General features: G+C 32.8%; 1 protein-coding gene across 1 annotated transcript; it reads right to left on the bottom strand.

The window, feature by feature from the left end:
- Window positions 1-6,451: 6,451 nt before the first annotated feature.
- LOC131056536 (protein ALP1-like) lies at window positions 6,452-7,360 on the bottom strand (the record flags this gene model as incomplete). Its single annotated transcript, XM_057990845.2, has 1 exon — window positions 6,452-7,360. A coding segment is annotated over one exon (909 nt), but the record flags the coding sequence as incomplete, so codon positions are not given.
- Window positions 7,361-23,988: the final 16,628 nt, after the last annotated feature.

Consider the following 23,988-nt stretch of genomic DNA (forward strand, 5'->3'; position numbering starts at 1 on the left):
CCCTGGAAAAGTGAATTATGTACCTTTCAAAAATTGAAGAGGAGAGGTAGAAATTCGTATATCTCATCAGGCCAAGGTAAATAAATTTTTTGATAGCAGGGCTAGACCATGACAGTTCATGCTGGGAGATCATGTCTTGCTCTAGGACAAACATAGGGAACCGAAAGGAGCTCATAAGAAATTTGATTCTATGTGGAAAGGACCATTTACGATCACGTAGGTATTGGGTCCTAACTCATTCAAACTTGAATATCCTAGTGGAGTTTCTTTGCCCTTGTCCTATAATGGGAAGGATTTAAAGTTGTATCAGTTGTAAGAAGATCTCAGTTTGCTTTGTACATAAGTTTTTCCTGTGTTGTTTGTTTTTCTTGTTGTGTGTTTTTTTTGCATTTGGACCAGAGACTCTAAGTTCCTTTCCTAATCCTTTTCAGCTCTGGTCCCCAGTCAGAGTCCATGTTACCCCATTATTTATTTTGAACAAAATAATGTGTATTTAATTTTGTTTCCCTCATTCAGTTTGATCCATCTTTAATCATGCATCTTTTGTTCCTTTATGTTTCACCTTTATGCCCCAATGAACCCGTTAGTTGAACCTATGTATTGGTTCAAGGTTCAAAGTTCAATCGGTCCCTTTGTCTGGGTTACAGCTTTGTTATGTTGTTAAGCGAGCAAGCCTGAATGTGTTAAGTCAGTCTTGAACTTTGTAATGCCCCGCCAGGAAACCCCGAAGGGTTAAAGCTAAAACACTCAAATGGAGTGTAAATATATATATATTTTTATAATAATAATAAGAGTGTTAATAATAAGTCACAACATTAAGATAATTTGGAGTTATCTAAAGCTTAGATAACACAGTGGAAGACTAAATGAACCTAAGGAGTTTCCCAATGTGATTACATAACCGTACACCTAACTCAACTCGTGACATTTGATCCAATTAAGTTGGATATCTTAATTACGAGTTAATGCTTTAGACATGGATAAAATATGTTCAAAGAATTGACATTTTATAATTTAGGAAGTGTTCATCTATTATGATTGGAGATGAGGCTAACATGAGGATATTTACTCAATTTATTTTAAACATAGGCATCTAAGAATTCTTCCATTAAGGTTTAAATATGGTCAACTTGGCGAGACCATCCATTTTAGATACAATGTAACTAATATATCAAAGTTTATTTATAGATGGTTAAAATGTAAATAGCCAAAGAGTTCATTCATTGAAGTTAAAATAATACTAAGAGATGAAGTTCATCCATTAAGGTGAAAATGTAATATGGCCACATGAGTTCATCCCTTTAATTAAAATATAGTTAGTAAGATGATATTCATTCATTAAGGATTAAAAATGTAAGTAACATAGTGACAATCATCCATTAGGATTAAAATATAACTAACTTAATGAGATCACTCATTTTAGTTAAAATAAAGTTAATATGAAGAAATACATTTGCTATGGTTAAGATATAAACAACTAAATGAGTGCTTCCATTTTAGTTCAATTATAGCTTTTATGATGAAGTTCATTTATTAAGGTTATAATGTGGATAACCAAATTCGAGTTCATCCAATTATTAAACTAATTTGGTGAGGATTATTTGTTTTAGAATAAAACGTAACCGATTAAATAAATTCATCCAATTTAGGGAATTATAGCTAACATGACGATGTTCATTTATTAAGATAATACGGTAAGTAGTTGAATGAGGTTCATCCATTAGATTTCATTTTAGATATTATGATAGTTAATCCAATATTTTTTATCCATTCATTACATTCAAATTATAAGCTTTATGACAAGTTAATCCAATAGTTGTAACGTAGTGAGTTTATTTCCATGTTTACTTCTTTTCATTAACATTAACAAAATACTTTCCATAATCATATTTACAATCTTTTATGACCCTAAATAGTACAATTAACAAGATGATTATATTCATGCATTTGAAAATTAACTTCATTAAATCCCCATTATACAATTACAAAATGCATCCATACATGCTAGCACTACGAATAAAACAGGTGGAACAAAAGCATCGCATAACACATATATGATCTCGGAGTTCACCCCTAAAGGGCTACATCTCTGGGTCTGCTCAACTGCAAGGCCCCTCTGGCATTTAATATAGTTAGGATTACATAAGTTTTATGTCTTCTACATCTTTTCCATTTAGGCAAACTCGTCCACTATACGGTAACCACCTCGGTCAATAATTACATAGTGATCCTTTTTTTAGAAGTGGATCCAACTATACAAATTAAAAAAACAAATATAGATTCTCTTGTCTGACGGTACCCTAACTAGGGACTTGACCGACTTATGACCAAACACAAGCAACTAGTCGACAGGGTCCTAACAACCTATCAGGGTCATGTTCCTACTTTAAACATTGTGATTATAACAATTTTAAACCATGCACAATCATTAACCAGAAATTACATTATCTTCTTATGTTGATTTAAGCATCTAAACAGGTTATTTAATCCTCAAAATAAAATTATTGACATGCTAGTTTAGAAAACATACTCTAGTCCCCTTTCTAGCAACACAAACATTTATCCTTTTACAAAAGGCACAAATTACATCAAATCTTAAATAAGGAAGTGGAAAAACATCTCCCAACGAATTAAAAGATTCTTTAGCATACATTTTAAAAATAATTTCACCATTCGATTTTATTCATTGGCATTTATATATGAGTCCCAGTATTTACTAACTTAAATAAATCAATAAAAGAAAATACCACATTTAACAATTGTTAAATCCATAGAATTCATTACTTTATTGATTCCAATGATTAATATATAATTAATAAAATATGCTAAATAGATATTATCTAATTTAACATATATTTTAATATATATATATTGATTCCCCCCCCTTTTTTTTTAATTTAATACTTGCTTTGTTATTTACATCTCAGCCAAACTTAAATAGTAACAAAATATATTACTTATAATATATTTATATTATTACTATTTCTTTATTTTAAAACATACAAGAAAAAAATCATGTTTAAATTTTATTTAAAAACAAAAATCTAAATTAGGGCAGCCGAAACCCTAGGGCGGTCGTGCCCTAGCCGAAGGGAACTGCGGCCTCCATGGAGGACGCAAGCCCTCGGCCTCCACCACAGTGGAGCTGAGGTTACTGCAGCCACCATGGGGGTCACAGCCCCTTCGGCCTCCACATAGTGGAACCGGGGGTTACTGCGACCTCCACAGAGGATGCAGTCCCCCTCGTCCCCCACTGTGTGGAATCGGGGGTGCTGCGGATGGCGCCATGGGGAGGGGCGGGTTGAGCTTCGACTCCCCCCCCAAAAAAACCCTCAAATATTATATTTTTTTTTTATTTATTTTTATTTTTTTTATTTTTTATTTTTATTTACTATATTATCATTTTCCAGTTTTAATATTATTTAATTTTTCTTTTGAAATAAGCATAAACGATACAACCAAAAGCAAAACATAAAACTCCCCCCCATTTTCCATTTGTCTCAGTCACAGACATTTTTTTTTTCAGAATGTTAAAGGATTCAAAAGGAATAGAGTAAATCGTTGAATATCCAACCAGTTAAACACATTTTTATTGGGCATAAGAAAACTCGATTCTCACACAAAGATCTAATGATAAGCAAATTCTTAACAAATTTCTACTATGAATCTTACTCTTGGATGATCAATGGAGAATTTAAAAACTGGAATTGCAAGAAGAACATTCAAGCCCCTTTTATTTTCAAATAAACATTTTAATCAAACTAATAAACAGATTCCTACCTCAATAAGCATTCCTGGTAGAATTTGAAGATGAGCACCCAATCTGCAGCTGTAGAAAATCCATCTTTTGCCCCAAAATTTCTAAACTTTTTCTCCAAAATATTTTTCTTTTCCAAAAATTTTCCCTATCTCCAAAATATTTTTCAACCTAGGTTAAATGGGAACCAATTTTGACCTAATTTCTAATTTCAAAATTTTAGCCCTTTTAAAATAAAAATAAATAATAATTCTTTTCAACTATTAAATTAATTTAACTTGATTTTCTAATTAATATGCTTCTCTCTTATTTAATCTTAATTTTAATTTCTCAATATTAATTAAGCCAACATTTATATTTCAAACTATTGACAAGGGTAAAGTATTTAAATTAAATTAATTTCCAAAATCAATCTTTTACACTATATCAAACTTTACAAATTAAAAATGATTTTCTTTAAATAATTAAAATGCAAAAGAGGTTAATTTAATTATATTTCCAATAACTTAAAATATTTCCTTTTTAAAACGCATATACTAATTAAATTCCTTATTTAAAATTAATCATTAAATTAAATTTGCTACAACATAAATAAAGCGATCTTTTTAATTAATGATTAATCACCTAAAAGAAGCCTATTTATTTTGATTTCTCAACTACTAATGCATAAATCAACACATTAAATTGAATTAAATACTTATGTTAAAATACTCCATTTACCACACGCAAGGCACACAAACCAAGAAAGTCCACCAATCACACAACACGCAACCCAAATGACAAAGGAACCCTACAGATCACACACAATGCTCACCTAATCATGGCTAAGGCAAGATGATAGTTTTATGACCACCTAATCTGAATTCTAAGGATGAAGGAGGTATACTCAACCCTTTGAATCCTGAAGGAGATGAACCCCGCACCTAGGCGATATAGTACCTGCAATCTCCTGCAACCATGAGTCATGCAAGCATACATATATATACATATTCAATGAAGGCGTTAGCTCAAGATTTATAACAAGAATTAGGGAACCATTACATTTGCACAAGCATCAATGCAAAAGCACAATAATAGGTATGCACAATTATTTATATTATCTATTCTACCACATTACATCACGGTTAAATCAATCATTCAGGAATGCCATATAGGAAGTCAACCAAGGTCAAACAGGTTTTACAAGGCCAACTAGGGTAGGGTCATTACAAACTTGAACTTTGAACCATTTATAAATCGATTCAAGGTTCAAGGTTCAAAGTCTTCCTTTATGTTTGTTAAAAGTCTTCACTCGTTCTCGGTGTTGTGTTGAGACGCAAGTTGAGAGTTCTTTTGTTTTCTCAGGATTGAACTTGAACCATTGAACTTCTTGTGAGATGGTTCAAAGTTCAAAGGTTTATTTCAAATTGGCCTTGAGGACATTAATAACACAAAGGGTGGATCAACAAAAGGAATATTTTGGGCATCTTAGGGCAGGTCCCCATGCGGCTGCTTAGCTTATTTTAGCTAGCAGTCACTGCTCAACATTTTAAGGAGCATTTTGTGGAGCTGGTGGCCCCATGAAATATTTTTTTTTCTACTAATTTTTAAGCAGTCAGTTTCAAATTAATTTTTTTAATTATATAATTTCTTTTTTAATTATTGTTTATTTATAACTATGCTAGTTTCTAAAGATACTGAATTGCATCTTTGTTTTTTTGCATTAACAATATTATGATATATATTATATTTGTTGCAGTGTTGTGGCAGAAATTGGGCACCAATCTTATGGTTTCGTGGAGGTTTTTAATATTCAGCGAGCAATATTTTTTTTAATAAAAATACACTATAAATTGCCACTTCGTCATCACAAAAGAAAATTTTGTTTCTCATAGTTTTTATAGTAGCTTCTGGACTTTTGATTGAGCAACAAATGTATTGAACTTATGAAAAATAGAAAATGGTAATGGCATCAGATTATTTTTTAAAAGAAAAATCAATCTAAAATTTTTGGGTTGCAATTTGTTGTAGCAATTATAATATGCAAATGATTCATACCTTATCAAATTTATCAAAATTCAGTAGATAGATACACTTACTGGAATCACAGTTTTTTAATTTTGTTTTGCTTTCATTGTACTATAGGGATGAATAAATTTAAACCTCCATTATGCATGTTCAATTCATTTTTGTAGCAATTAAAATGGCATGGTAGATATACTGGCACTAATTATATATTTGTATCATAAATGAAATTAAATACTTGAATTTCAACTGAAAGCACCCTACTCTTGAAACAATATGCTATAGTTAATAACTCAATAAATTTGTTGTACTGATACTTCCAAGATTAGGTAAACTAAACTGCTGGAAGCAGAATGTAGGAAGCTACAAATGCTTTAGGAGCATTAGGAGATCTCATTCTTTTATGGAAACCCATAGAAGGTGAAAAATACTATTGTAGAAAAACAACTTAATCCATCCAGTTTGACTACAACAGAGAATACAAGAAAAATAAACAATTTGCCATATGTCACAAGAACAATGTTAGCAACTGAGAGTACAAGAAAAATGAAAAATTTACCATATGTCACAAGAAGACAATATTGCAAAAGTAATCATTAACAGATTTTAATTAGTCTTCAGTTGTTGTGCACAACATTTTTATTACATTGGGCAATAAGATTTCAAAGAGGCTTGATCAGAATTCAGCCTTTAATTGTTTGGATGCACATTATAATCATTACCATTAACGAATTCCATTAAGGCCATTCGGGCTAACCCTGCAATAGAATCCCTTGCTATTGCTTCATTGTTTGGTATATTATTCTCATGTTCATCCAAGTAACTAGGATCATTGTCATCTTCTTCATATGTCAACATAATATTATGCAAAATACAACACACAAAAATAGTTTTTGGTAGCATTTGTAAATTTGGATGACACATTTTTGAATTCAAAATTCGCCAAACACCTTTTAGCTTTCCAAATGCATGTTCAACAACAATGCGAGTTGAAGATAGTTTAAAGTTGAATGATTTTTTATCATCTGTTGCAGCTCCACTGAAAGGTGTGATTAACCATGGTAGCAATGGATATCCCCCATCACCAACAATGTATTCTCTTATACTTGATGAACCAATAGAAACTGACATTCCATTTAACCTCTCTCCACCTTCACATAACCTGTAGAAGGCAGAATTTCTTAGGAGCCTAGCATCATTGATAGATCCAGGCCAACCTGTAAAAACATCCATGAAACGCATATTACTATCAACAATGGCTTGTAATGACATACTGTAGTTGTGATCATGATCATACCAATCAGATGAACATTCATTAGCTGGAAGCTCAAAATCAATATGAGTTACATCTATAGCCCCACAACAATTTGGAAAGCCTTGTTTTTGGTGAAATCCTTGCTTTACAAGTTCAAGTGTTGAATGGTCACTTGGCCATTGTATATAGTTTTGAAAATTAACATGCATAGCATTAATGAACTTTGTCACAACTCTTGCAGCTGTTGACTTTCCACACCCAAAAAGTTCACTAATGTTAATCATAGACATTCCAAATGATAGTCTTAAAAGAGCAATAGCAACTTGTTTTTCAATTGGAAGAACCCTACTCTTGATTGATGTTGCTAAGGATAGAGGTATATCACCTTGCTTAAGATCTTTAGATAATGACTCACACAGAAACTGAAACAATGCATATGGTAGCCTAAAGATGCTTCGAAATCGTTTATCATCACATTTAACTTAAAAAATGTAATGGTTCCACCAATGCAATGAACGTGGCTTGACATACCACTCACCACTAATTTTCCCTTCCCATTGAGAATTTGGAAAATCTGAATTGGGTAAATTTTGTTGTTCAGAACATATTGCATGAAGCTCTAAATCTACTTCATCTTCCACCTCATCATCTAAACATTGAGAAGATTGAGATGATTCTTTCTTATATTTCTTTAATATGTTTGTTGAATCCTCAACATCACACCACACTTGCAAGGTTATTTGTTGTATCACTGTAAGGCATTCTAACAAGACTCTTTTTCTGTTGTTTGAATCCATCACCTATGCTGCAAAATTAGAACTAATCAATAAAAAAATGTACTAAAAATGAAAGCAAGATCTATTCTCTAAATATACATTATGAATATTGTAATTGTAAATACAATGATACCATTTATGATAACAATATGTACCAAGACATACAAGAAAAATACAAGAATCAGTACAAAAAGATGCAAGTATTAAATATAGATAAGTGTTATTACAGTGAAAAAGGTATACTTTATTCATAAGCAAATCTATACATCTTATTTTATTTTATTTTATTTTCTGTTGTTTGAATCCATCACCTATGCTGCAAAATTATAAGTAATTGATACAAAATTGAACTAAAAAAGAAAGCAAGATCTATGCTCTAAATATACATTATAAATATTGTAATTGTAAATACAATGATACCATTTAAGATAACAATATGTACCAAGACATACAAGAAAAATACAAGAATCACTAAAAAAAGATGCAAGTATTATATAGATAAGTGTTATTACAGTGAAAAAGATAAACTTTATTCATAAGCAACTCTATACATCTTATTTATTTTGTTTTGTAGATGTATACTACTAACAAATGCAAAATAAATCTTCTTTTGCATATGATTGACTGATTTTTAACATTGCTTGACCAATATTATTTAGTGCTGAAACCATGCTCATTTGGACATTAATTTTCTGCTCTTCAAGTTTCAATAACTTTTCCTCAATCAAATCATCCTTATTCATGCGTTGTTCATGGCATTTCATGCGCCCCTCTTCAGCCATTTGTAGAGTAGAAATCAGCAACTTATTGTTATCAACAATAACATCCTTCATGCCTGTTACATTTGATATTGATTTTCATTTTTTCCCTGTACATTGTTTGTCCTTTTCACTACCATTTTTAGACTGCTCATAACTTCCCATATTTTGTGTTTCAAGTTCATCCAATTGATCATCTTCATTTGGAAGATTGTTCTCATCAAATGCAAAACTTGTATTAGAGGAGTCAATGGTGATATTTCCTGGATTGATGGATCGATCTCTACCAAATGTGCCCTCCATTGCATCATAAAGTTCAGCAACAAACTTTGTAGGAAGTTTTTTTTCAATCCTTTCCCGACTTGTCATATTCCAGTAACTGTCATGCCCAGATGGAATATTGTGTTCATAGTCTCTAATTCTTTTGTAATCAGGCTGAATATGCTCCCAATGATCTCGACATTAGTTTTTTGTGCGAGGAACACCATGAGAAGAGAAATATTCTTGAATAATTTTCCACTTTTCAATGGAACTTAATGCTTTTCTTGTTGCACTACCAGATGATTGTGTTTCTCTCTCAATTCTTTTAGCTTCAATCAAAATCATCATGTTTGCAATGCTCCAACGTACTCTACTTTTTGTTTGAGGAGTTGTTTGAAGAGGTTCATTAGACTGGTTTTCTGTGACTTCAACTTCATTGGTTGGAATTTCATTTTCAATCATCACTTCATCAGTGACCCCTTCTTCAATGTTCACTTGTGTACTAGGAACAAACTCTGGGAAATAGTCATCATTTGAGGAAATCAAATTTTCACCCATGCTGTCTTGTGAAAGCATTGAAGTGAAATTTATGAAACCATGTTGAGGAATGGGATGATATGTAGATTTATCCATGAAAAGTAATTGATGGCACCTACATTAAAAAGCTAAGTTTGTGAGAAACAAAGCTGGTAGTCCTATAAAACTATTATCATTAATTTTGAAAACCTCAACAAGGAGTAAAATTATCATTATTTAACATGTTTATTGAATTCTTTTATATCTTTATTCTTTGTTTCTTCCAAAAATCTGTCTTAATTTGATATAGGATCCAAATAAAAGCCTTGAACAAAAATGTCTAATAGCACATCATTGTTCCAAAAATCTGTCTAAATGCATATTGTTTTGAGTTGTGAAACAATAATCAAACATCAACAACAAACTAAATTGAAAATCAAAGGTTGATAATAACTTCAAGTGGCTAGAAAAATATGAATCAAATTCTCATACGTTGACATAATCCGTCAAATACATGACAAGAACAAATCTAACCAGTTTCAATCAATGTGATTTTTGTTTTATTAATTAACAACAATGAAACTCTAGAATAACAATTGATATCAAGTATGCTTGTTGATTTGTGAATGGACAACAAATATGAGGCCCTAGAACAACAATGAAATCAAGTAGTGCTTGCTAATTTGTGAATGAACAACAATATATTTTAAGACAATAATTACAATGAGATCTGAGACAATAATTACAGTTAGATCTAAAACAATAATTACACTTAAATAACATGATTACAATTGGTAATATACTGAAATTCCACAAAATTTCTGTAAAATAAACAATTGAAAATCATTCATAAATATTGAATTATGGAGATCCAATGGAAAGGTAGATGCTGATAGTATATTTATGACAGCTAGAAACATGATTACAATTGCTGATATACTAAAATTCCACAAAATTTGTGCAAAATAAACAATCTAAAATTGCTCAAAAATTACAATTGCTGATATACTAAAATTCCACAAAATTTGTGCAAAATAAACAATCTAAAATTGCTCAAAAATTACAATTGCTGATATACTAAAATTCCACAAAATTTGTGCAAAATAATCAATATAAAATTGCTCAAAAATATTGAATTGTGTAGATCTAATGGAAAGGTTGATCATTTGACTTAAAAAAACCAAAATGTTGATGGTATAGCAGCAGGTACAATGGCAAGACCTTGGGTAAATGAAAATACTTGTGCACAGGGTTAAGATTCAACATGGTCACGAGATTAAAAAAATCCAGATAAATTGAAAACAATTTGGGCTTTCATAAGATGGTCTAATATGCTAAATTTGTGCCAGTCCAGACAACTAAAATATTAAAAAATGCATGAAAATTTGTCAACAGATGCAAACCATTTATTTCTGTAATATTTTCTATGGTGGATTGTTTCATTTGAATTAAGTATATTTCAAATGTATATCTGTTAAGAAATGCTGAAAAAAATTCTTGATTTTTTTTGACAGTCGGGGATGGAAAACACAGTACAAATAGTTTGAAGTCAAACATTTGAAAGAAACAAACTAGACATGCTTGACTCTGTTTCCTTGTGTATGAATGGTTTCTCACTATGACTATGCAATACTTTATATCAAACACTATAAAAAAATAAAATTTCAAAACTAAAAAATACAGAGACAAGCAATCTAACAATTTATATCATTGAGAAAACAAAATACTACACAAAATTTGGTTTTTGCGACTTTGGAAAAAATAAAAGCTATGAATCTCCAAATATATCAAACCACAAACATACCTTCAAATGATATGTATGAAATATTTTCCAGCAAGCATGCAGAGTCTCTCCAGCACGTACAATGAAATATATGTATGAACTGATGCTCACTGTAACTATGCAATATTTTTGTTCAAACAGATTAAAAAATGAATTTTAAAACTCCAAATATAGAGACAAGCAATCAAATAGTTTGTACCATTGAAAAAACACAAGACTATACAAAAATTGGTTCTTAAGATTCTGAAGAAAAAACTAAAGATATGAATCCCCAAAAATATCAAATCACAAACATACCTTCAAATGATGCCAATAAAATAATTTCCAGGCAGTCTCTGCAGCACACGGTGATGTGAATAATAAATTATTTTAATTTATAATGATATATGCACAAAAATTTTGGAGGGAAAAAAATGGAGGCAAATGTAAAAAAAGAGGGAAAAAATTATGTGCAGCCACTTGGCATTTTTTTTAATATGCAGTTGCTGCTTAATTTCAGCCCCTCCTTTTTTTTCCAGCCTATTTTCAATAATTAAGCAGCTGCTGCTCCTGAAAAATAGGAAAAGATTCCATATTATCCTTTCCCATTAATAAAAAAATTACATGGGGACACTTTCACTGCTTATAATTAAGTAGAAAATAGACTTAAGCAGCTGCATGGGGACATGGGGTTATAATTTAAAATTCTAATTATAAAAAGAAATCAAGAAAACTCAAGCCGTTTGTGTGGAGTTGATGGGTAATTAAGAAATTTGTCAGGTTCCCCTCAAATCATTGGTTATCTCACATGTTTGGATGAATCATTATGAGATGTGTATGCGGGAAAAGTGGGCTGATAAAATTCAATATGTGAAAATATATAAGAATACTAGTCCACACACACACACAAGACTTCTTGGTGCAAGCTATGGAGTAATAATGTATTACTCAGCTTCCCAAGGAGGGTCCCATGGTTCTCTATCTCACAATGTCCCTCAAACCAAAGTTTTGCTCTCAGATCACTGAGCAAAATGGTTTAGGGATGGCAAATGCAAGAACGAGGGATGCTCTGATAGATTTTTAGAATGAAATGTGTTATAAGCTATGTATGATTTTAAAATACAATAAACTAAATGATAAGATGACAAGGTTAGTATGAATACTATCCTAACATGATATATTAGTCTATAATTGAGCTAAATGATAAATAAATTATTCTAAGCATGCATATTTAGACTAATTCCTGATTCAAAGAGGCTAAAATGATGAGCATGAAAATGATATGAAAGCTTGAATGTATTTGAGCATAAGTATGATACTACAAATTTGGATGATGATTGTTAAGAATGGAGGATTGAGAGCTCTATTTATAGCATAAACAGGGCAATGGATGGTCAAGATTGAATGGTTTAATCAAGGGCTAAGTTTGAAAGTTGGGGATCCATGTGCACAATTGGCACCAATAAAATGGTGACAAGTGTCAACATAGGATTGGGTTGAGAGAAAAGGTTGGAGGCATTAAAGGCCTGAGAAGACCTCATGGTTATCTAGAGGCTAAGGGTCAAGTCTAAATTAAGATTATCCACTGGATTAAGAGTTAATCCAAGTATACACCTTTGTGCAAATGATTAAGAGATAATCATGGTCAAAGCATTAATGGCCTGATGAGACCCTTGGGTTGGGTAGAGGTTGATTCAAAACAAATGTTTTAACCATGTAGGAGGGTTTGAGTTAACCATTAATGGTTATTGGAGACTTTGGGGATTAAGTGGTTGAAGGTTGAAAGCCTTCAATGGTTATCAAAGACTTTGAGCCATTTAGTGGTTGAAGGTTGAAAGCCTTCAATGGTTATCAAAGACTTTGAGGAATTTGAGAAGTGACTTCCCTTTGTTTAGGGATGTGACAAAGTTTAGAAGAGGGGTTAGGTTAATTAGAAGTGATTAGAAGATTCTAGAAGGGATTAGGAAGGGGTTTGGGATTTTGCAAGTGGATGGAGGGATAATAGGATTTAATTGAAATTATTTAATTCAATTTGGTTGCAATTTGGAGAAATTAAATAAATTAGATTTATTCAATTTAGGATAACTATTTAATTAAATTTGAATTTAATTAAAAGTGGATAGGGGGGATTTAATTGAATAAAATGATTTATTCATTAAATGGGTATAGTGAATTTAATTTAAATAAATTGAATAATTTATTTAATAAAATAGAAGAATGTGGATAATTTAATTAAATTGGATTTAATCAAATAGAGAAATGAACATAAAATATTCATTTAGGAATATGGTCATTTTTATACGTCTACAAGATGTGTGTAGATGTTACTCAGTTTTTCTTCTTCTTAACATGTGAATTCTAAAATTGTGAAAGTGGTAGCTGTTGTTGTTGGAGGAGTGAAAGATGGCAAAGGTAATTTCAACTTTGTACTTCCAAGGGTTTCACATATTTCATGTTGGTAACAAGTGAGTTTTGATAATTTCCCTTTGCTGTGTTACTAGCTCAGAAAGTTAGTGTAGGAAAATTCTTTATTTTGGAAGAGAATTATGTCCTATCTAGGAACTATTTGATAAATGTAAAAGTAGCCATTATGAGGCCGACTCTTCCAAAACTTGGTCACACATCATGCCTAGTTAGTATAACTCCAGAATTGGGTGATACTTCTTTGGCCCAAGCTGACTTAGGAGATTTTTTAGAAAGAGCTAGAAACCCTGGGGCTGACTCGATGATGGAAAGAATAGTTAGAAGCGTCTTGATTGAAGTTGTTTCTTTCCCAACTTTTTCTCCTTTTCTAGAACTAGTGATAACATGTATGAATAGATATGATGCTGAAAGCAAGAGCATTATGACCAAAAGTGGTGAACTGTTAGTATAAATTAATAGAGAAATGATGATGGCTGCAATGGGAATCCCTCATAAAGAGTCATATGAAGAATGGTCAATTGGAACCTCATATGCATTTTTCTCTGAGAAGTAAAGCACAATAAGAAGCGTCATTGCAAGGAATTGGCTTCTAAAGGTTCAGAAAGGGGGGTCTCGATTACCCAAGCCTCTTATTAGAGAGCATTTCATTACGAAGGTGCAAGATATTGTAATATTATTAAATAGACTCAAAGGGAAATCACACTCTTTCCATTGGGAGGATTGGATGTACTTTTATATCTAGGTGTTGTTAGCTAGTGAGAAATATCTTGACTGGGTGCAGGTTATTGCTGAAAGACTCCATGAGGGTTTGAGTAACTTTGTTGGAATGTCTAGTTTTTACATGTCCTCATATTTTTTTTATATATTGACTTGTACCAGAGAATGACAAGGGTTTCATAATGAGTCTTGGGTGGATGACATGAAGGTTTATGATTATTACCCTTACTTGCAACAATAGAGACATGCAAAAAATTTCACAAGATGGAATGATGTCTTTGCAGGAAGGCTTGCCTTTGAATTGCAAGGAGATATAAATAAAAGAATGTCAGTTGAGGCCATGGAGCTGGTCAATATATATGGAAGCTACTTTATTCAATTTCCTAGGTTTACTTACATTAGAGTGGGGGGATTTGAAGGTGAACCCTTCAAATTTCCCAGGTATGCCTTTGACAATTATGTGCTTATTGAAGTTTACAAATAGTTAGCCCACATTGGCAAAAGGTTAGGGACAAAGAGTAAATCCAAGGTTACTTTCTCGATTGAACTTGGATACTATATTTGTAAATCTGTATCTAATGCCTTGAAACTAGAATTAGAGTTCAAGAAAATGAATTTGAAGCCCTATATTGCTAGACATAAGTTTTGTAGCAAGGGATATGTTGTAGAACGTCTAAATGTTGATGACCATTTCTTCCATGAACCTCAATTAGAAGATTACTTGGAAAATTGTTGTGATGAATTTGAATTGAGGAGGAGATTGTGGTCAAGATTTAATCTGTAGTAGGTTGTTACAATGAGATTGTCCATTAATGTGTCTGAAGTATAATAAGAGGAAGGGGAAGATGTCTTGGATCCCGAATTCAATGAAAGGGTTCAAGGGCAACCTATTCTTGAAATTGTCTGGGATAGAAGAGGAGAGGAAAATATTCAAGCCAAGTCCTTCAATGTCATAAGAAGAATGAAGAAGTGATTAAGAGGCCAAAAATTTAGAAAGGAGTTGATTATCACTCCTAATGAATTAATAGTTGGTCCACTTTCTACAACAAAAATTCCCACTTCTTCCTCTAACAAAATTATTGATGTTGTAGGTGACACAAGGTTTATTATTGGAGAGGTACAAAACAGAAGATAAAAGAGGTCCCCATTGAGTTCTTCAGAAGTTTGATTTACTCATTCATGGAGCAAAAAGAAGAACAGATAACTAGTGGCAGATCAAACTATTGTGGACTTGGATTCAAGAGAAGAAACTCAAGTGATCATGGATGAACAAGTGTTAAATAACCCTCTAGTACAGGATGTGGATGTAAAGAAAGAACCTAAAGAAGATCCAAATCTGATGAGCACTCTGACTATTGTTAACCCACCAGATGATTAGATACCTCCACCTAACTAAACTTCTAGTACTTCTCGCTGGCTTGGAGCTTCAATTGGAAGGAAACACAATATTGTTCCTATTACAATTCTCATGGAGGATATTGTAAGTAAGTGCCTTGGGAAAATATCTAAACCTAAGAAGCTCAAAACACAGGAAATGATGGAAGTTGATGATGAAATAGGCCACTGGGTAGCGGAAGTAGCTAAGCCCATCTCAAATAGAGATCCATAAAAAGCCACTGAGAATGATTTTATTGTTGAGAAAATCGACTTAGGAGTTGCTTCAAGGGCTGTGGATGCCAAACATTTATTATCCTCTACTAAGAGAATGACATCTAGGACCTGGAAAGATGAGAAGGATAAATGGGAGTTGAAGAAAGTTGTTACCCAGATGGCAGAATATATTAATACCGTACATCACCCGAGTCCTTAGCCCTTGACTCAAATGACATTATCTTTTAACCCCAAATCATGAGTGAATCAAAAGTTATTAGATCAGGTCTAGAGAAGCCACTTGATAGCTGAAGTTTTTGTTGAGTGGCTTGATTCCATACTGCAATAGGGCATAGACTATATTGCTAGCTTGATCAAGGTATATGATAATGCCATAACTGTGAGTAAAGAGCTAGAATTAGAAGCTACTGCATTGGAAAAAGAAAGAATTAAATGGGTATCAGTCTTGGCATAGATGAATGATGTGCATAAATTTGGCGTTATGAAATTTCTACCTGAGAAGCCAGTGGAAAACCTGGATGACAATGTGTTGTATGTATCAAGAAAGAATGTTGAATGGAGAAATTCTATCAATAAACAGGGTCATGAAGAATATGTCAGGTTACCAAAAGGATTAAAAGAACTAATTGATACAATGAAGAAAGATCTAAAATGCATCTACATACAACTCTTGAAGGAGGATGGATAGACAATTGAACCAGTGACAGATATGGTCAAAACCTTAAAGAAAGGGTGCAACTTGTTAAGGAGATAAAGTCTCTAACTACAGATGGGTTTTCCAAAGTGGCAATGTTAGAATAAATGGTAGCATTCTGCTTCGATCACTTGGAAGAGCATAAAGTTAAAATTATGCAGGTGAACATGGACAAAGAAGTTTGGAAGCAACCCTTTCTAAACATTGGACTCCTATACTATCAGGTTATCCTGAATTTATCAACAACACATCTAGAGTGGCAAAATGTGTGTGGTACCATGACAAAATAGGACAAGTCAGCAGCTTCTTCTACCACGATGGAGTCTTCATCGGCTTATGGACGAGCTGTCATCTTGTCCGTGACCTTTTGTTCATTTAAGTTTTATCCAGTTTGAAGTAAACAATTTCTTTTAACTCTGGGGTGGAGTTTAAGAATTTAGGGTTATTTTCAAAAGAACTATTGTTCTGGAGGCTAAAAATATAATTAAGCAAGCTTTATTAAAGGTCCAAAAAACTAGGTTTTGAATTATAAGACTTTATTTTCTTGGAATTGCAGTGTAGACATTTGATATATGAATGGAATGATATATTTTTTATTGTCTTCAAATCTGTGCGTTTTAATGATAGAGCAATCTATGTTGGGATGTATGCTTGTGTACATAATATTTTAGTTCATTATCAGTTCTTCATAAGTATGTGAATTCATTGTTTAAGAAAATTATTGCTACATTGTTGTTTAAATGATTTTGACCCCCCTTGTCTTATGAGACATGAGTGAGGATCGATCAACATTTATGCTACATTGAGTATGCTTGGTGAAATAGGTTTTACATTGAATTTAAATTTTCAAAGTTTAAGTTTGTGAGCTTTACATTTATTCTAATTATCTTGTAGCATTCTTATTGTGTTGACAAATGAATGTGAATGCCTTTCTCTCTTTCTATTGAAAAGTGTGTTTCTTTCTGAGTTATTTACATAAAAATTCATTGAAAATCTTACGAGGATCTACACTCTTATGTAGAGGGTAAACCGAATCTCAGTTCATCCAACTGTTGGTTTCATTTGTTTTTCATCAAGGGTATACATGAGTCATTATTTAAACAAAAATATATATTAAAGGAAAGGCAAATCTGTTAACCAACACATATTAAAAACCATAAGTAGTTTTAAGCCTGAAGACAATAAAATTGTACCAACCTATACATCATCATTCCTACTTTAATTTTACATCATCTGCCACTTAAAAGTTTTACTATTTAAGATTCGTTCATTACTATTGAATTCAAAGCATTTATTACTATATTTTTGCTTGCATAATAGGTCATCTACAAAATGTTTGTTGTATTAGACCATTCTCAAAGTCATTGACTTGCTATCTTTATAAAGTTGACACATGAGGTATACTATCTGTGTCACATGTAAAATCTTGACCAAACAAACAAGTTTTGATTGGATAACTATATAATCAATCCTACAAGTACATAGGTGAGTTGACATAACATTCATAATATTTACTAATTTTACATCATTGGTCTACTTATTCATTTTTTTTTTCATTACATCTAGACAAATCACTTCTTGACACCCATTTCAATCTATCTACATCAAGTTTCCAACTAAGTACCATAATTTTAGATTAAATCTATACATGCATTTAATTATGTTCCATTTATTATTTTTCTGGCATGAGAAACAAAATTCTCTATTGTAAGATAATTATGAATATTTGTACTATATACTTAATGAATTACTTTATCCTTTATATTTTGATGAACTCATTTTCTCTGTACACCCTATTAGGAAATTTTATGTGATTTTTGGTGTTAAATTTTTATTTGAGTTTAAATGTATTTATTACATTTTGATTCATTCCTAGAATTAATTTATCATTGATTAGCCTTGAAGCATTTTTAATGCCAAGATTTGGTTGAACTCCTAATTTAGTTTTGAGAAGATGCACCTACTTAATTCCTCACATCAATTCTCATTTTGCCAATCAAGAAATACTTATTTCTTTTTTGATCTTAATAAACAATATTATTTTGATCACGATAAATATATGGATAGGCAATATCTTTCTACCATTTCACAAGTTATTTTTTAAGACCCTACTAACGCCATTTCTCCTATATGGTTTGTTGCACCTCTTCAAAATATATTGATTGGTTCACCCTTTGATACAAGCATTACTTATAGTATTTATACTATGATGGTTTCCTCTAAGTCTTTACATCGTGTATATAATTCCCCCTTATTTACCATCATTTCCTCTTCTAATTAATACTCTTCTTTCCATAACTTGGTGATATTTTCATTATACTAACCTCTCACATTACCACTTTGAGTATTCTCACTAACTCACATGTTTCTATGTATTATCTTTTTACTACATCTCATTCTATTACTATTAACTTTAATGCTTCTTCCAATAGTTTAATCACTTCATTCACTAGTGCTATTCTTTCTTCTCACCAAATTAGTGTCATCTTTGTCACTTTTCCTCATATCATTTACTCCCTTACTCATAATTCTATATCATCACTTTAAATTTCAATCAAATTTATATGCATTCTACTATTACTTATTCCACCACTACCATAAAGTCATACCAATCTCCACCTTCGATTCACTATTGCAAACACTAGATAGAGTTGTAAAGAATATTTATTCCATGCCTAGTAATCAAGATGATATCAAACATATTATAATATATTGGCATAGGTATAACATTTGAGGTTCTATTGTATACATTAGCTATGCTTTAGTGGTACTTTTTTTCATTTATACTAGGGTAAAGGAGATACCAATACTCATTTATAGGAATTCAAGACACCTCTAGACTATACTTTTGATGATAAGATCTTGGACAATTTATCTTCTCACACTCTTAGAGAATATGCTATTCAATAATTTAGTTCTTTTGAGACTATATTCATTAATTATATTGATTAGGTAGACACTTTAAGTATCTCCACCATTTTTATAGGTTCAAAATCTACAATTATAGAATTAGGCAGAGTAGATAGAGATGATCGGATTTAGCTATTGGAGGAGTGAAAAGTAGATGATAAAGTCACCACACACACCTATGTCTAACTTTGTTTTTGAAAAAAATCTAGAATATCTTTTGAGAAACATTTTAATCTAAAGGGGATGACCCTTTGGTGAAATGGTGGGGCTTCTTTCCTGTATTACCTACAACCTAGGTTCAAACATCGTAGGTTCATCTCTACTGTGTTAACAATGGAGCATGATTTAGCATGGGGAGAACCTTGGAGAAATGGTGGGGCTTCTTTCCCGTAGAGCCTACATCCTTGGTTCAAACCATATAGTTTAACCCCTTTGTCTTAATTCTACATTTAGTCCCTTTATGGATGCTTGTAAAAGAAGTTTTGGATATCGGGTTACTGACTATTGGAGAAATGGTTGTTGGATTGATGTGAATCAAAATAGTCCAGTACTCTATTCTCTACAAGCTCTTTTGAACTCGACTTATGTGACTTAGTTGGAAGATGAATTGGTGTAGAAAGGTGATCCCTCTAGTAGGTTCTTTATGTATTTTGCTTTTATCTTGTTATCTTAGCTTAAGGACCCATCTACTCCTGTCTGGGCGAAAGCCTGGTTCAAGAATCTTACTCCAAAGGTTAACATTTTTTGCTAGATTATGCTTCAAAATAAAATCCTCACCACTGATAACATTTTTAAAAGGGGTTTCTCTCTCCCCAATGTGTGTCTTTTTTGTTTGGCTAATGTTGAATTTGTCCCCCATCTTTTTATTCACTGCCCTTTTGCCCAAGAGATTTGGGGTAGAGTGCTTCAATCTTAGGAGTTGAGATGGGTTTTTGTCAAATCTATGTTGGAGTTGTTTTCATAGTGGAGGGATCCTAGTAAAAATAAAGTCATCAGAAGATTATGGTCTTATATCCTTCCTCATTTTGTTTGAGGAGTTTGGAAAGAGAGGAGTAATAGAATTTTTAGAGACTTGACTTCTTCTGCTGAAACTATTTTCTATAAAATTCAGAGAAGTATTAGAGAAAAATTTAATGGTCTTAATTGTGCTAATCTAAAAGTGGAAGTCCAGAGTTGTATTGAGTATGATATGAGGATTGCATCCTCCTAGAAAATCCAAGTGGATGTCTCAAGAGTCTTCAAATCCCTGAGAAGACTCAGAGAGTATCCCAACTAGTTAGTGCCTCCTGAGGGATGGGTAAAACTAAATTTTGATGGTGTTGCTAAGGGTAACCCTAGCCTTGTAGACTGTGGGAGAGTGATTAGAGGGATTGATGGATTATTTATCTTAGCTATGGCTCTTCCTCTAGGCAATCAAACTAATCATGTTGCTAAAGCTATAGGGGCTTATCATATTCTTCAGTTTGCCAAGCAATGTAGCTTTGCCAAAGTTTGGATTGAAGGAGATTCCAAGAATATTATTCAATGTCTTAAAAAGGAAATTATGCCTTCATGGAATATTTCAAGTTTTATCACTTCTTCTTTGGCTATTATCAATTCCTTTGAGAAAATCAAAATTTCCCATACCTATAGGGAAAATAATAGGGTGGCGGATTATTTTGCAAATATTGGTGTAGAAGCCCATGAAAAGATTATATGGTATAAAGGGGATCATCTTGATGAAGGTGCTAAGGGATTAATAAGGTTGGACAATATCACTAGTCATGAACTTAATGTTTAATGATTCCCATCATCATTAATATTTTATGCTCCTAATTTTTTGTAATAAATTTGATTGGGTGAGGTTTCCGAAGGACAATCATGAGCAAAACGACATTTATTATCTTTCTAGAGATTTCCTTCTACACACTTTTTGGGTGTATGTAGCTTTGGTGTGTGTTTATTGCCATTTTGGGCCCATTTGCAGGGTGAATAGCGACTTTGATACGACGGTTTGTAGACAAAATTTTAGAATTGTTGGATGTGAAAGAATGGGGGGAGGGGACCTCAAGAGAGTGGATCCCATGGATTATACAGTGTTGAAGAAAAAAACTACCATATGGAGGATTCTAGAGAAGGGTGGCCTCACTATATGTATTGAGAAATTATAAGAGGATAAAGCCAAAATTACTAGGCTCTTTGTGAAGAATTATAATAAAGTTTTTGTTTCTTTGTTTGGAAGGGATTTTGAGATCAATGAGGATCTCATTGTAGAAATTATGGGGCTTTTGACTGATGGTGCTAAATTTTACAAAAAGGGGAATTTTTCTAAGATTGAAGTGAAGCTTTTTCCCAAGGATGACAAGGAAAAGTGTAATTTAGTGAGAGATGGGTCGACCAACTACAAAATGACGAAGATTAAGACAATATGGGCTGATGTGCCTAAGGTTTTGATGGAATATGTAACTTTGGATGGAAGATATAATAGGGATTTTTCTTATCACTTAGCCCTGCTAAATCATCTTAGACATAAGGTGAGGGTTTCTTTCCCTTTCTTTCTTGCCAATTCTTTAAAAGATAGTTTAGTCGGTCACAAAAGGGACCCTATTAAGTATCTTGTGTTTGATGTTGGTCTTATCTTGATAATTTTTGAACATGCAAAAGCTTTGTCGCCCGTTCCCTCTTCCTCTCTTGAAGTTAACTCTATTTTTGAGAATACCCAATCCCAAGAGGATGTTTACTATATTGAGTCAGAGGAAGAGGAATTCTCCCCCAAGCCGACTCCTAAGAAAAATAAGGGGAAAGCTTCTTAGAGAAAATATCCTTCTCCCTCAACCTCTTCTGATTCTCACCCTATTTAGAACCCTAAATCTCGTTTGCCCTTCCCTAACAGTCTTGATCTTGCCTCTACTCTTCTTAGGTTTGATAAGGAAGTGGTCATTGATGTACTGGCTTTAGCTCGAGATGGGGCAGTTGACACTTTCAAGATCTTTAAATGGATTTTCAATGAGATTAATGATGTGTAGTTAAAATAGAGGGAAATTAGTAGCAACATTAATATGGTGAAAGAAAAAATCATGCTACTGGAAAAGTCTCAAATGGTGGATGAGCCTAGCCCAATATTTCTAAAAGATAAGGCTTTAGTTATTAAATGCATTAAATCTACTATGGAAGCTTTTGATGAGTTTAAAAAGGGCTACGAGACTAGGATGGTTGTGCAGGAAGATCAAATGAAAAATCAAGGAATCCATTAAGCTATGGTGAATAATAGTTTTAGGGTGTTAAATGCCATTGTTGAAAGTTTTAAGAACATGATAAGAAGTCTTTAGGACTAGTTTCATCTAAAAGAGGGTGTGGAGGTTGATACTATTGTGAAGGATGCGACTTCTGGACCACGCACTAGGACCAGAAGTATTTTGAAGAGAGAGGTAGCGTTGCCTCCTCTTGATTTCCAAAGGATGAAGACAATTACCAACACTATGAGGGATATTGAAAAAGAGATGGAGCAGTTTATGAAGTTGTTGGGTTAATGTTGTCCTTTTGCTAGACTTGTGTTGGTGCTCTGCTGGTTCTTTTGCTGGTTCTCTCTGTTTAGTTTTCAGTCCATGTTTTTGTAATGCCCCTATTGTCATTATGTTGTCATTGATGTCAAACGATATAGAAGGGAAACCAGTATGGGAATATTGTTAATTTATAATCTCTAATGTCAACTAATCTAGAAGCTTACCGGTATAGGCTATCATCGGTAAGGAGAGTATTTCAACTAGTAAGTGATGTGTTGACAGTGAGTGGTTGCCAACCAGCAAGCCTATGACCAGTGTATAAGAAGGGTGAGCAAGATGCTTGGATGTTGTTTGTGATGAAGAGGCAGAATGTTATATAAATCACATCAACACTGGAGGAGAAGGATGTGTAGGTCACTAATATACTATGTGGATGAAAATTAACAGGACTCCCACTGGATAAAGATGTAGTCACTATTTGAAGAGATGACTAACAATGAATGTGCCTCAAGTGGATCACATGTGCCTATTTGAAGATATGCTGCTCAAACAGGGAAACCACATTGGTGCATGGCAGGATGTAGATGACAAGGATCCACTCCCACCAGTAAGTGGATCTTATCTCCTATTATACATGGAATACATTATAATCCTCTGAGATAAGAGAAAAGAATAGAAGGCCTATGATTGAAGGATCACACTAGATCTATAGGTGAATCACAAAGATGCCTTAGGTGAATGAAATCAAGGATGTGCACCGAGTCAGAAAGAGTTGGCATGTTGTGCCACCATGATACAGAAGGAAGAGTAAAGAAGTGATGGGTTTGTCACCTTGACAAACTAGTTGAGATTGTTGGTATTTTGGTATGGTTTTGTCATTGATGTCAACACCTACTAAAACACTAGCACTTTGGAGATATAGCAGCATTCACTGGCAAGTAAGTAACTATTGCACAGTTACTGGTATATGGTTCACCAATAGGATATAATGATCACCGACACTTGGAATGATATAGAAGACACTTGGTAATATCAAAGACATCATGTGGACATCTTACCTT

The sequence above is a fragment of the Cryptomeria japonica genome, chromosome 1 (assembly GCF_030272615.1).
Source record: "Cryptomeria japonica chromosome 1, Sugi_1.0, whole genome shotgun sequence".
In the NCBI taxonomy this organism is placed as follows: Eukaryota; Viridiplantae; Streptophyta; class Pinopsida; order Cupressales; family Cupressaceae; genus Cryptomeria; species Cryptomeria japonica.